The sequence below is a fragment of the Macaca nemestrina genome, chromosome 12 (genome assembly GCF_043159975.1).
Source record: "Macaca nemestrina isolate mMacNem1 chromosome 12, mMacNem.hap1, whole genome shotgun sequence".
NCBI lineage: Eukaryota > Metazoa > Chordata > Mammalia > Primates > Cercopithecidae > Macaca > Macaca nemestrina.
The window spans coordinates 13,955,045-13,970,788 of record NC_092136.1 but is presented as its reverse complement, the minus strand read 5'-3'; the positions used below and the strand labels follow the sequence as shown (position 1 = coordinate 13,970,788).

Below are 15,744 nucleotides of genomic sequence, written 5' to 3'. Positions count from 1 at the left end.
GAAAATATTTGGGAACTGTAGGGGTGATGGTTTCACACATGTGCATGTACCAAGTCCACTGAATTATATACTTCAAAATTGTTAATTTTATATGAATTTAACACTTATAAAAATTAGCGGTTATTTTAACAGAGGAGGAAAGCATGTAAGCTATTGGAATTAGAAATTCCAGTATTATTTTATGTACTTCTATGTAGCTAGCTATTTAAAATAACAATATGTTTATTCACATCTTAAATAAGAAAACAGATAAGTATTTTCAAATAAAAACCACTGAAATATTCTTCATAAATTCAATCTACTGTAAAGCTCTCCTTCCCAAATATAATTTAAGTGATAGATACCTTAACATAAAATCCTACTAATTTTAAAGAACATGCAATATAATAAAAACGTTTAGTAGAAAGGATTTTGAGGTTTCTGATGTTCACAGATGTTACTTTTTGCTTGCTCTTTGTTACATCAGTTCATAATCCTGGAGATTCATATAGCTAGAAACAACTATTTTGTACTTAGAAGCTAAGGCAATCTATGTGATACGCTACACAATTTCTAAAAATAATTTATTAGGCTTTTACTTTTTGAGAGGAAGTTTTTTGGAGGTTGATTTTTGCCAAAATGTAGAACCGAGTGATGCTGTTATTATCTATTATCCCATATCTTACAATTTTTCATTACTAGATTTAATTGTCCAAAAATGCCCTTAGAGAATATTTCTAGATATGTGCATGTTCATAATAAAATGCTTGTAGGGAAAGCAAAATTAAACCAGAAACCACTGTTTTGCCAAAGCTTAGACCACAGGTGTGTGGGTTTATTTACCTGAATCAAAACCTCCTGAAGCTGATTACAAGCACCGATTAGTGAGCGCATCTTAGCCCAGGTTTACTGGATCTGAATCATTGGTTGGGAGCTAGAGCAATAGCTTTTTTTTTTTTCTTTTTTCACAAGAACCCAGAGTGAATATAATATGCAATATTGCAATATTGTTAATCAATTCATAAGTAATTCTTCTGTATCACCACCTGAATTTCTCAAATCATCTTGCAAAGCCCTACTTTTAACAGTTCAATAGACACATATCAAATATTATGTCAGACACAATTTCCGACACATCCACATGCTTGGGAAAAAAGACATGGTGGTAGGGGATGCAGCCTAGAACCACTTTCCACATGTTCCTTCCTGATTTTCTGATTTATCTTTCAATGGCAAAAACTGCACTTACTTTTGCACCAACCGAACTTCAGCTGTGAGGACGAAAAGCCAAAACTATGCTAAGGGGTTCTCAGTGCTTTCCAGAATGATAAACCATCACCCACAGCTGAGGAGGTAAGAGGTTTATAAACACCTGTGGAGGCCCACTTCCCTAGGTTTTCTGTTTCCTGTGATACCTTGGGCTGGAATCTGAAGCAATGAAGATCTCTTGTGTGTTGGGAGAGCTCCTCATGCTTTTCGAGTTGATTCATGGTCTCCAAGATTGTAAGAAAAAGCGGGAATTTTTGGAGGTGGCGATTTCTAACAGCAGGGCCTTTTTTTCTTTTTTTTTAAAAACATATTGTTGACTTCGGGAGTTTGTTTTTTATAACCTGGTGATCAGTTGCTAATAGCTAATGATTGCAAAGTTACAGCCACACATAGTTTTATCTTTACCCCTGTACTTTCTCTTGAATTTTTCCTCTAAGTTGATCTCAAGGTGCCGTTTTTATTTTTCTTACATGCAAAATATTTCCAGGTTCTTTCTCTGCTGGAGACTAGCTTGTTACTTTGCTGAATGTGAAATACTTACAGTGACTGGCAAAATCAGGAGAGACTGCCCAGTGCCTAGGAGAGGAGGTTACTAGGTCTACATTTCTGGCCATGGGGTATGAAGTTTGGACAGAGAGTAGTCAGCTATATTCAATTGTTTATGATTCCTTTTCAGAGTTGAGGCTCTGAATAGATTTTGCATAGGTTTTAATCCTGATCTGCCATTTAAAAGCTATGTGACCTTAAATTTATCCATGTGTAAATATGGGATAATGATAAAATTGACTCCATAGAAATGTACTGAAAAAGAAGTAAGACCCCAAACCAAAATTTAACATGGTTGGCAATCATAAAAAAATTATTGTAGTAACTGCAATATTATTTTGTTTCTGAATCCTGAGTTTCACATACCAATTAATATTTATTGGCTCAGATATTTTGATCAAAATAAAATTTTAAGTGGAAGCACATGATCTATTTTTCCATTGTGTGCAACCAAATATCAGAACTTTTTCTTGTGTCTCCATTTCAGATATCACTTACACCTAGATATATTTCAAAAATGTATTCATGAGACCTGTTGGTAAAATTTGAACAATCCCTAAAAGCAAAGTGAGTATGTTGGGATATTTGACTTATTTAGCTTAGAAATTCTCAAGAAGTGCTTCTACGGTTTTTCCACATTCTGATGAAAAAAAACTGAGACACACAGAGATTAATTGGCCCAAGATCTCCCAGTGGAAAAATATACAAATAGAAACAAAACATTTTCACTCTACAGTTGGGAATTCAGCTCAAAAGGTTGAACATTTCCTGAGCACTTTGTGTGGGGGCAGACATACTATCTGATGTTTTCCCTTTTCAAATTTTCTTTCAACAGTGTCTATAACCTGTTCTGAAACCTGGCTCCAGGTCAAACTTAGACGAACGCCACTGTTAAATGACCTGCAACCTCTGCAAAACGAACTCTCCCTAGGAATTGGCTGTCCTGTAAACATGGTCGAGGTGGATTTCTTTGGGTTCCTGTATCTTCTAACTTTTTGTGGCATCAGAGTGAGCGTAAGAGCAGTTATTATTTCAACCAATAATATATCTTTTGACTGTTTTGGGTCCACAAACCAATGACTAAAACTACAGTATTCAAATTTTAATTGTCAGTTAATAGTTCATGTAATATTGACCATTCTCTTTAACATTTTTGGATATTGCTTCTATCTGTCGGAAAGACAAATAGGATTTGGGATCCCAAAAACTATGCATTCCTACTTTAAAAACCTTTTTTTTTTGGCAACGTATCTCTTTTGCCTGTGATAGTGGTTTTTTGTTTTTTAAAATACTCTGTGTTAAATCTAGTTTGAGAGAAACATTTTGTTTTGAAACAGTGTCACAAATACCCAACTCTTGTTGTTGACCTAAAATTTTGATGAAAATGGAGTGTATCAGTTTATATAGTTCCTGTATTAATAAGATAAACCAATCTTTCCTGTCACCAGAAAGCTGGTTTTTTTTTTTTTTCCTTCATGTTAAATTGTTGCTGTGTTTTGTAATTATAGCCTGGTTTTTCCTTTTTGGAGTCACATCTGTTTCTAGTAAAGATTAGGTGAACTGATCCTATTTTTGGGTCTAAGTGCATGACTTTATCGTTTGTTTGCTGCTGTATCTCTAGTATAAAAAAAAAGTCTAGCATTTGGCAAGTACTCAATTTAGCATGAGGCTGACTCAGCTGCTTTTCTAAAGTTGTCAAATATCTAGCCAAAATTCACACTGAATAATTTAGGTCTGCCTGAATCAGACCCTGACTCTTTTTTTTTTTTTTTTTTTTTTTTTTTTGAGATGGAGCCTTGCTCTGTCGCCAGGCTGGAGTGCAGTGGCACAATCTCGGCTCACTGCAACCCCCACCTTCCGCGTTCAAGCAATTCTCCTGCCTCAGCCTCCCGAGTAGCTAGGACTACAGGCGCGTACCACCATGCCCAGCTAATTTTTGTATTTTTAGTAGAGATGGGGGTTTCACCTTGTTGGCCAGGATGGTCTCAATCTCTTGACTGAGTGATCTGCCCACCTCTGCCTCCTAGAGCGTTGGGATTACAGGCGTGAGCCAACGCGCCTGACCCAGACCCTGACTCTTAAACAAATGTGGTGATCAAAAGTTGTCTATGCAGACTCAACTGCTGAATACAATGTCCCCTGCTACTATGGCAGGAGCTATTAATGTCTGCTAAAACCAGGGATTTTTATCACTTAGCTCTGCTTTTCTGTTGTAAACCTTGCACTCATACCTACTTTATGTCATAAAGTAAAAATAAAAGTAAAAATTATTATTTTGTTTTTAATCTATATTTTAAAAATGGAATTTGAAAGCATTTGAAAGAAATATAATTAAGATAACTTATATCCTTTACACCTTTAGGAACATGGAGTAGGTATGCTCATTGAAAGTTTAATTGTATATGAGCCACCGAATTTTGACTTCAATTTACACATCCCAGTATCATGCTATGTGCAAAGGTAAGTGCAGTGCACTACTGAGATCAAGGCTATCTAACATTATCTTTGGCTTCTAGGTGTTTTGATCAGTTAAACTGCCGAACATTATGCTAAGGTTGGACATTGGATCAAATTTGATCTGTGGTGTTCTGTTTGGTCATGTGAGTAGGTCTAAAAAAATTGATTCTCTCAATGTAGTTTCTGAACGAGTAGATGAGGCTCAGTTGCTATATGAGAATTAAATTCTACAGTCACTAAAGAGATCATATCAGAAAGTTTTTGTTAGTAATCTTTCCTTTTTTGCAGTGTTCCTTGTCTGCACCTACCCATACTGCCTCATTCATGGCTATTATAGGTGCTTTTAAGTTTTTGTACAAACCATACCACCTTTCTGCAGATATGAGGAGGAACCAAGAGATTCAAAATCAGTATTTTCTCAGTTTTAAAACTAGAATCGAGTTAGTCTCTGATTTGTTAGTTTCTGCAATATAAATAAAAATCAAGACTTGCTAATGACCGCAATTCTCTCCTTATTGGAGAAACTTTTCTTCAATGAGAGAATAAAGCAGGAGAGCCTGTTGATGAAGGTTGAGGCAATTCTGCTTGTGATCAGATCCCTGGGTGAGCTGTTCACAAGGCCCAATTGCACGTGTGTTCTCTCTGCCCCTAGAGTGTTCATTCCAACCTATTTTGAACAGTCTGGCCTCTGGAGACACAGAATTTAATGGCTATATTTATCTTACAACCACTGACTTCAACTGTACTGTGAAATATTTGCTTTTCTTCATTAACAGCATCTTTGGTCCTTCTCATAAGTAAAAATCAAGTCAGGTCCCTATCTCCAGTATTATATCAAATTTAGGTTTCGTTTAAGACTCCTAGAGTTTTACAGAGCACACAAAGGATTTGGGGAAGACGGTTTAGTATAATCTGAGTAGTACATTTCCCTCTGCTGCTTTTCTCTTCGTGTTTTGCTGGGTATGACAGGATGAAAGAGGTTGGGTCACAATTATCTCATGGTTATATGGTGCAATTGTGGTCCATTTCCAGCAATGCTGGCTAGATAATCACACCTTCACCCAGAAGTGTGTCTCAAATTACGGATATGTGAGTTTTTTGGAGTCCTTAGAAAGGGGGTGGCCATCACAACTGCATATTTCCTGATAGACCAATCTAAACAAGGCTTCCTTCTTAGTCCATACAATTGCCACCGTAGGCCTCCACACAACCTGCTCATTTTCTGTCTTGTTTGGTTTTTATTCCAGTATCTTGACTTCTTGAGGTCTCCTCCCCACTTCACAGGTATTCTTGAGAGAAATCCTGGAAATACAGCTAAAACATTGGTACCTGTGAGAGAAATTACTTAGTCATACTATAATTCATGGTGGGAGAATATGACCTTTCTGCCCCCTTTTCTACACTCCATGTCTCTCATATGTCATTCTACTGCATAGGCAGATACTTGGGAGTAAAATGTCAGCCTCTTGCTGTAGGAAACTCAGTGTTGGAGAAGCTGATAGAAACACCTTTATTTGGCTTCATTAAGGGAGGGAGAACTTTAGTGACCCCACTTACACCTCTGTCATAGGCCAATAACTCGGAGCTGCATGCCTCTAATTACTCTCTGTAGATGTCCGTTGAGATGATTAGAGATAAGAACTGCTTCAGCCACTTATTAAGAGTTCTTGATATTTGACATCCTATGAAATTAGCTTCAGGTCCCAATAGTACATTCTGGAATAATGAAAAGTTGTATTCAACCATCTGTGAATTTTTTCTCATATTCTATGAAACAATAAATTTTCATATTTGTCTAAGCTAGCTGATTTAGCATTCTCTCACAACTGGAAGAGATCTGTTTAATTTAGTTTTCTCCACATTTCAACTTTTTCTCCACCTCCAAAAGCATAATAGATACAAAGCTTAAATCTATTTTTTTCTCTTTTTCAGAAGGTTTCCAATAATCTTAGTGATGAGAAGGGGAGAGAATGACAACCGTCGTGAATGCAGAAGGTCAGTGGGACAGCACTGCTCACTATCACGCAAACTTGAAGACTTGGGAATCCGTCCAAGAGTATCCTATGTGTAAGAGTATTTTGAATTAGTACCATAAATGCTTACAGTACGTTTATATATAAAAAAGACCAGAGTTTAGTAAGGTGGTGTCATACGCCACACTTTGTGTACTATTGCCCCTATGATTTTAGTTCAGGATCATTGGAATACTGCATTTTTTATGTCTATTAGGGATATATTTTATCTTGGCATTTCTCATTATTTCCTTATGTAAAACAGATTTGCATTTGTAACCTCAATAGTTCTGTTATGTTAACTTTCTTGAGCTAGAGATAAACCATCTTTGGTGCATGTAATATAAGTGTGCAATGGGATCATAGATTACCATAAAGATAGTAATTGATATCTATGTTAACTCTAATTCCAGCTTTTTGTTCTAAAAGAACTAAATGTCAGCAAGAGAAAACTCAAATGAGCCATAACAATATTCAAATAGGGTATAATCTTTAGACTTTATTATGCTAGAAGGACAGGCCCTTATTCCACGTATCAGCCGACCCTCATAATTCTAAACTTGATATGGTGTCCTCATGTAAAATTTATAATCATTTACTAAGCATTTGTTAACTAATAGCTATATATACACATAACATGTATGTGTGTATACATGTGTATATATCGTATTTGTGATACTTGAATCATTAGAATATTATAATGGTTCCTGGGGTTTAAAATTGATGCCTTTTTCCCAGGTTCCCATTTGGTTGAGCCTCAGTGGTTCCTTAGTTAGATAGTAGTTTCCCATCAGTACAACAACGTAACTGTTTCTTTTCCTTCCTTACAGGAACAGTGTTCCCTTGTTGAGCTACTTAATTGTATCCCTTCCTAAGTGTAAGAACAAAGCTATACATTCTGGATGATGAGGCCACCCTATTCATTCACCTGGTGCTCTGGCCGCTTAAGGATTTCATTGCCTTTTAGAAGTTGAACTAGTCACTGGATATTGTCTTTTATCATTTCAAATGTGATATTTTTAAACGAAAAACTTGCTCTGTTGTCCATATTTATGAATTGTTGGGGTAGGGAGAAAAGCCTTCCTTTCCCAGATTTTAAACTTGTAATAAATAAACTTTATTCTTAAATAAAGTTTTATAATTCTTAATAGTTATTTATATTTTTTAAAGCCTAAGTCCTGATCCACAGAGCATTATAAAGTGTGAGGCAATTGCATATTGTGACTAGGCTTACCCATCATCTGTTTTGGGTAGCAATAGAGTATCTAATACACAGTAGTCTTTCCTTATTCAGTTTTGCTTCCCATGGTTTCAGTTACTCGCTGTCAACTGTGGTCTCGAAATACTAACATAGTCTTAATATCTTCGTGGAAATTTATAATTCCATTTCATACTTGTTACATACTCCAAAGAGAGACACATTCACATAACTCTTGTTGTAGCATATTATATGTTTGTTAATCTTTTACTGTGGCTAATTAAACTTTATCATAGACATGTATAAGAAAAAGTACAGTGTTTATACGGGGTTTGGTACTAACCACAATTTCAGTAATCCCCTGGGGGTCTTGGAATGCATCCCCTATGGATAAAGGGAACTATTGTATCATAATCTAATTCTCTAGTTGTTCCCCATTTCACTGGCTTCTAATGATATGTATAAAATAAGGTGAAATCAGAATTTTTTTTTTTTTTGACAGAGTCTTGCTGTGTCACCCAGGCTGGAGTGCAGTGGTATGATCTTGGTTCACTGCAAGCTCCGCTTCCCGGGTTCACACCATTCTCCTGCCTCAGCTTTGCTAGTAACTGGGACTATAGGCGCCCACCACCACGCCAGGCTAATTTTTTGTATTTTTAGTAGAGATGGGGTTTCACCACATTAGCCAGGATGGTCTTGATCTCCTGACCTCGTGATCCAGCTACCTTGGCCTCCCAAAGTGCTGGGATTACAGGTGTGAGCCACCATGCCCGGCCTAGAATTTTCTTTATAAATGGTTCAGAAAATAGCCTATTTCAATCTCTACTTTTCTGTATTTTTTACCCTCTGTATTACTTTCCTTTTCTGTGTGTTAGCAATTTCAAATTAGTTTGGGGATTTAGGTTCATCCATCTGGTCATATAAAGAGGCTAGAATTGAGAGGAAATAAAATTCCAGTTGGTTTCTGCGTTATGATTGCTTCAAACCAAAAGTGAATTTTCCTTGTCCAAATGTCTCTAAAGGCAAATGGCAGTATTTGAAAAGAAGGTAAAAATCTTCTGCTTTTAGGGATTCTCTTGAAACTCTTCACTCCTAATCTCTGGATTATGGATCAGTTGACAAAAGTAACAAGGGGACATAATCGCAGCATACTCTAGTCCTGATAAGGCTGTCAAACAGTTAGAGCCCTGGACAAATAAGGTGTCCTGCAAATCTCTGCCCTTTCTTAACCAGTCAGAGGGAGGAACCTCTGCCTCAGAGTTTATAAGATATAAAGGGCCTGGGGCCAGGAAGATTTCCAGACCAGCAAAAATCCAAGTAAGGCTGTCGAGTGATTCCACCTCTTCTCACCAGTGGATTAAAGATTGAATTTTCTTATGAGAAAAATTGAAAGTTGAAGTCCATAAATGTGTCTCAAATGCTGTTCTTTCTTGGGTAATGTAGTAAATAGACATAGTCCCCCAATGCTACCTATTCTACTGTCCTTTATTTCTGTTTATTTCCCAGTGCATTTTCCCCTCTTAAGCCCCTAAGGGAATTTACTAACACAATATGAACTATTTCAATGCTTGAATGTAAGAACATGATTTTCATTTTAATTCATGAGATATTTTTCATTTTTCTCTAGAGAGAAATGCGTCACCTATTTTAAGTAAATTTGACAATTTAACTGAGTTGCTGCAATTCCTTGTTTTAATGAATGATTCATACATGTATATGCTCTCTGTTCCTCAATTCTTTCAACTTGTGTCTTTTTGTTAGACTTATGTTTCAATTTTAGAAAACCAAGAGTTGAGAAATCCTACAGAGCAGTTTAAAAATGTCAAGCAAAGTAAAAGGTTTTTTTTTTTTTTTTTTTTTTTTTTTTTTTTTTGCATTTCACTCTTGTTGCTTAGGCTAGAGTGCAATGGCACGATCTTGGCTCACTGCAACCTCCAAGTGATCCTCCTGCCTCAGCCTCCCTAGTAGCTGGGATTACAGGTGCACATCACCATGCCCAGCTAATTTTTAAAAATATTTTTAGTAGAGATGGGGTTTCACCATGTTGGCCAGGTTGGTCTCACTGACCTCAAGTGATTCACCCACCTTGTCCTCCCAAAGTGCTGGGATTACAGGGATGCACCACCATGCCCAGCTAATTTTTTATTTTTAGTAGAGATGGGGTTTCACCATGTTGGTCAGGCTGGTCTTGAACTCCTGACCTCAGGTGATCCACCCAACTTGGCCTCCCAAAGTGCTGGGATTACAGGTATGAGCCACCGCCCCAAGCCTAAAAGCAAAGCAAAAAGATTTTCTACACACAAGTGTCCTTTGTAGAAGTCATCAGTGCAGGACCTATTAATATTGGTCCATCCCTCCCAGAGGTGTCATAGATGAAAGATGATCCAACCACACACATTTAAGTCTATATACAGCAAGGAAGCAAGAGAAAATAAGTGGGGAAGGGTTTTGAAGAGAGAAGATGCATTTAGGATAGGGTAGAGGCAGAATTGAAGGACCATGTTACTGTCATCCTCAAATATGCACTGTTCATGTGCTGTCTTTATCTCCGCTGCATCATCTTTCTGCACTGACTGTGATTATGAGATTATAAGAACCTGAATTGAGGGTTGAAAAAGTGGGCTCCAGGCAGAAGGTGCTCAAGGTCAGGGACATGCATTTGCTCTATCAGAGTGTCACAGAGGCAAGCTCCCCACCCAGAGCTGTAGCTCACCAGTTCATGTGGTGTACTGCCATGGAATTCATGCAGAGGAGTAAAAAACATACGAGGGCCATAATGTGACTACATTAGGTATCACCAATAGGTGGGCAATGTTATACAGATGTTAGGTCAATATATATATATACACATGCATATATATATGTGTGTGTGCACACATGTGTGTGTTGGCTCAGATCATCATGGAGGCTAATTCCCAAGATCCTCAAGCTAGAGACCCAGGAAAGCTCATGGTATAGTTCCAGTCTGAGTCTAAAAGCCTGACAATCAGGAACATGAAGCGTGCGAGTCCCAGCCTGAGGGCAGAAGAAGACCAATAATATCTGAGTTCAAGTAGTCAAGTGAAAAAGAGTGAATTCTCCGTTCCCCTGTCTTTTTGTTCTATTCAGACCATCAACAGATTGGATGATGCCCAGCCACGTTGGGAAGGACGCTTTGCTTTACTTAGCTTACCCATTCAAATGCTTGTCTCCTCTGGAAACACCCTTACAAACACACCCAGAAATAATGTTTAACCAAATAGCTGGGCACCCCGTGGCCCAGGTAGACTGACACGTAAAATCAACCATCACACTGACTCATCTATATTTAACAGATTTTATTAATTCTGTGGTGTTCCACAGCCTTCTTCTAATACTTCTGTACTTAAGATATCCTATAAATTTGCCTATGTTATTTACATCTAAGTTTATTACTCCTTATTGATTTTAACTATTTTCTTTTCTTGCCTTGATAGCACAAGTCCATACTCTCAAATAATACAGATGAAACATGTTATAAAAGTTAAATTGTTACAGAATTATAGGCTGGGCGCGGTGGCTCAAGCCTGTAATCCCAGCACTTTGGGAGGCCGAGACGGGCGGATCACGAGGTCAGGAGATCGAGACCATCCTGGCTAACACGATGAAACCCCGTCTCTACTAAAAAATACAAAAAACTAGCCGGGCGCGGTGGCGGGCGCCTGTAGTCCCAGCTACTCGGGAGGCTGAGGCAGGAGAATGGCGTAAACCCGGGAGGCGGAGCTTGCAGTGAGCTGAGATCCGGCCACAGCACTCCAGCCTGGGCGACAGAGCGAGACTCCGTCTCAAAAAAAAAAAAAAAAAAAAAAAAAAAAGAATTATAAGCTTGAATGCTAGAAGACTATGGATAAACAGCATTAACATTCAGAAAGAATTTGTGAGAAAATAGATAGTTTTGGAAACATATAAACTTAAAATATTATTAACCTTAGATGATTTCTGAAGATGTGAAGATATCCAACAGCAAAACAAAATAAAGATTGCAATAGGACTAGAAGTTCTAGCCAGGAAAACTAGGCAAGAAAAGAAATAAAAGTCATCGAAATTGAAACAGTAGAAGTAAAATTATCTGTGTTTGCAGATGATGTGATCTTATATATCGAAAATCCAAAGAATTCACAAGGAAGCTACTAGAACTAATAAATGAATTCAGCAAGGTGCAGGGTAAAGGTCAGCACAAAAAAGATAATATTCAACATTATAAGAAGTCTTAATACATTTCAAAGGATTAAAATCATACAGAATGTTGTGTATTTTCTGACAGAAAGAATGTCTCTATAATTCAAAAATTAAAAAAAGATATTTTAGGCTGGGCACACTGGCTCACACCAGTAATCCCACCACTTTGGGAGGCCGAGGTAAGAAGGATCATTTGAAGTCAGGAGCTCGAGACCAGCCTAGGCAACAAAGTGAGAACCTGTCTCTACCAAACAATGAAAAAGATATTTAAATATCATCATGTGCATAAATTGAGGAATAAATATCTTAATCATCAATGATCAAAAAGTCATAACAATAATTAGAAAATATTTCAAATAAAAATGATTACAAAAAGGCCACAGTTCCAAACCTGTAAGATGTAATTAAAACAGTATATGGAAAGGGATTTATAGAATGAAATGTATTAGAAGAGAGGAAAGCTTGAAAACAATACACTAACAAACCATTTCGAGAAATTTGTAGCGCAAAATAGATTCAAAGAAAAAAGAAGCAAAAAATAAAAAATAAAAATAGCATAGATTTTAAAATTTCTGAAAAAAAATCACAAAGCTCAACAAAGCCAACTGTGATTCTTTGAATATCAGAAATGAAAAAGAGGCATCAGGTTAGGCAGATACTAAATAACTTTAATAAATAGATTTATTTATTTATTTAATAGTTAAGGACATAAAGAACAATTACATGCCAATTTATCTGAAATATTAGAAGATATTGACAAATGCTTAGAAGTACGTTACTCAACAAAAGTAATTATGGAATCATCATTTTAAAACTATAGTTTTATAACAATAAAATAAATTATCAAAAACCTGCTATAAATCAAATTCAAGGCCCAGTTTGCTTCATGTAATATTTCTACAAGACATTTAAGAGGAAAATAATTTCAATCTAAAACTCTTCAAGAAAATTGAAAAAGAAATAATTATCAGCTTACTTTATGAAGCTAGGCTAATCTTGATAACCTCATAAGAGAAGGAAATGACAGGCCATTTTCACCAATGAATATAGATGTAAAAGTTTTAAGCAAAAAAAAAACACTGAAATATATAAATAATAATACATTATAATTTGTTTTGCATCAATAATGAAATTTGGACTAAATATTAGAAAAAGCTATTACAGTATCCTTTTTTTCTTTGAGACAGAGTCTCACTCTGTCACCTAGGCTGGAGTGCAGTGAGACAGTCAGGCTCACCGTAGCCTTGACTTCCTAGGTTCAAGCAATCCTCCCGCTTCAGCCCCCCAAGTAGCTGGGACTACAGGCATATACCACCACACCCGGCTTATGTTTTTGAATTTTTAGTAGAGATAAGGTTTCACTATGTTGCCCAGGTTGGTCTCGAACTCCTGAGTTCTAGTGATTCTCCTGCCTTGTGTGCCAAACTGCCGCGATGACAGGGGTGAGCCACTGCACTTGGCCCTATCACAGTATTTTACCACAATACCAGATTAATGGATAATATAGTCAACTCAGTAGATGCAGTAAACATATTTGATAAAATACATCAGCTGATGATGACAAAAATGAGCAAACAATACAAAGAAACATCTTTAATTTGGGAAAGTTTAAAATATCCTACATCAAACATCATGTTTTTACAGGGTAAGATGCTGATACCTTTCTCTCTGATAAGAAATAAGATAAAGGTACCCATGATTACTATTTTTATTAAAGTCTTTGTTGATGGTTCTAGATAGAGTACATACAGCAACATTAAGAAATAAAAGATAATATAGAAAGAAACTCATTCACAGGCGAATCATTATGTATATAGAAAATACAAAAGAATTTACAGATAAGTTATTAGTTAACCATTAAGAAACTCATTCACAGGTGAATAATTATGTATATAGAAAATACAGAAGAATTTACAGATAAATTATTAGAGTTAACAATTGATTTACAAAAAGCAACTGGAATTTGCTGAACCAGCAACAGTAAGTGAATAGAAAAAATGATAATAGGATGAGAATATCTGATACTTAGGAGTAAATCTAAGAAAATACGTACAAAAACTATAGGAAATTATAAAAATTTACCTTGAGACATTAACAAAGATCTAAATAAATAGACAATATGTTCATTGATTGCTAGACTCATGGATTTTAGATTGATTCTAATCTCCTAAAAATCACAACTTTTTAAAAATTGAAATTTGGCAAGCTGGTTTTAAAATTTACATGTAATTGCAATTGGCCAAATACGGTCAAATACTGTCAAACAGAAAATAAAGGAGGACTTCATGTATCATATATAAAGATGAAGTACAAATTGATAATCAAGATAGTGTGTTATTGGCATAAGAATATACCAAAAAAAACCCATGAGTAAAATATAAAGTCTAGAAATAGATATACACATATATAGACTCTTGATTTATGATGAACAGACTGAAGAGAGGTAGATAACGGAAGACTTTTTAAAAGTGGGACTGAAATATCTGGATATTCATTTGAATATACATATGGTCATTTACCTTGCCCTATTCAGAAAAATTAACACCAAGTGGATTAAGAATGTAAATATAAAGAGCTTAATTGTAAAAAACTTTCAGAAGAGAATAGAGGAAAATTTCTTCATGATTTTGGTGTAAGAAGGACTTATTAAAGAAGACACAAAAAGCACTAACCATAAAGAAAAATAAAATATGCATTAGCCTAAAATGTCAATAGTGATGAGGTTAAGAAACTGTGCTCTAGGTACTTAATGCAGGTAGAGATTCATCCTTGATATCGTTCCATTCTGTACCGTGGAAGTAGCACTTGAGTTATAATACAAATATTTAGTGGAAAGAACTGTCACTTGAGGTTTCTGACAATCATAGATATCCCTTTTTACTTGTTCTTTGCTATGTCAACACATAGTCTTGGAGATTCTTATTTTATTTTATTTTAATTTTTGAGATGAAGTCTCACTCTTTGCCCAGGCTGGAGTGCAGTGGCGCAATCTCGGCTCACTGCAACCTCTGCCTCCTGTGTTCAAGTGATTTTCCTGCCTCAGCCTCCCGAGTAGCTGGGATCACAGGCATGTGCCACCACACCCGGCTAATGTTTGTAGTTTTAGTAGAGACGGGGTTTCACCACGTTGGCCAGTCTGGTCTCGAACTCCCGACCTCAGATGATCCACCCGCTTCTGCCTCCCAAAGTGTTGGGATTACGGGTGTGAGCCACCATGCCCAGCTCAAGATTCCTATAGTTAATTTTGATAATATTCACCAGCAAGTATCCCGGACGTAGAAAATGAGACAATCTATGTAACATATTATGTAATTTCTACAGCTAATTCATTAAACTCTTGCTTCTGAGGCGGAGCTTTTATAATGAATAGTTTCTGCCAAAATATTAAGCCAGGTCAAATTATTATCCTTATCCACAATCCCTCACTCTGCCAGGATTTTCCCTTCCTAGGTTTTACTGGACAAAAATTATCTCACGAACTTTTCTTCAGCAACCTGGAGACATACACATTCACGACAAAATACTTTGGGAAAGCAAAATTAAAGCCGACTGGGGCTTTTCAAAGCTGAAACCGCAGCTTTGTGAATTTGTTTTCCTGAATCAGAGTCTCCTGGCGCTTGTTGGAAGGACACATTAATGGGCTCACTGGGTCAGAACCATTGGCTGTGAGGCCAGGGAATCACAAGATCCTAGAGTGGTTAATTTGATTGGTAAACAATATTATCAATCAAATCATAAATGAGTCTTCTTTTTATCCCCTTGAAGCTCCTCAAATCATCCTGCAAAGCCCTGCTCTTAACATTCCAACAGACACATATCAAATATTATATAAGTCACCGTTTCAGCCTTACCATGTGCTTGGGGGAGAGAGCACATTCTAGAACCCCCTTTTTCACATTTTCCCACGTGTTTTCTGAATGATGATTATAAAGACTTCACCTGTAAGGAGGAAAAGCCAATGAGGTGCTGAGTGTTTCTCGGTGCGCTCCAGAATGATAAACATCACCCACAGCTGAAGAGGTAAGAGGTTTATAAACACCTGCGGAGACCTGCTTCCTGTGATTCCTTGGTTTACGATCTGCAGCA

At 36.7% G+C, this 15,744-nt stretch overlaps 1 protein-coding gene across 1 annotated transcript; it reads left to right on the top strand.

Annotated features, from left to right (window-relative positions):
• The first annotated feature begins 1,385 nt into the window (after positions 1 to 1,385).
• LOC105464604 (oocyte secreted protein family member 4A) lies at positions 1,386 to 7,561 on the top strand. The gene is made up of 5 exons (XM_011712621.3): positions 1,386 to 1,482; positions 2,630 to 2,808; positions 4,157 to 4,254; positions 6,184 to 6,318; positions 7,094 to 7,561. Exons 1-5 carry the CDS (start codon positions 1,416 to 1,418, stop codon positions 7,167 to 7,169), a joined length of 555 nt encoding a protein of 184 aa, XP_011710923.2. The 5' UTR covers positions 1,386 to 1,415; the 3' UTR covers positions 7,170 to 7,561.
• The last annotated feature ends 8,183 nt before the right edge of the window (positions 7,562 to 15,744 follow it).

Bases quoted from the DNA above. Each gene is read 5' to 3' on its own strand.
- LOC105464604 (XM_011712621.3), top strand. From the start codon at position 1,416: ATGAAGATCTCTTGTGTGTTGGGAGAGCTCCTCATGCTTTTCGAGTTG. The intron at 1,483-2,629 runs GTAAGAAAAAGC...TTCTTTCAACAG, and splicing joins GATTCATGGTCTCCAAGATT to TGTCTATAACCTGTTCTGAA. The intron at 4,255-6,183 runs GTAAGTGCAGTG...TCTCTTTTTCAG, and splicing joins GTATCATGCTATGTGCAAAG to AAGGTTTCCAATAATCTTAG.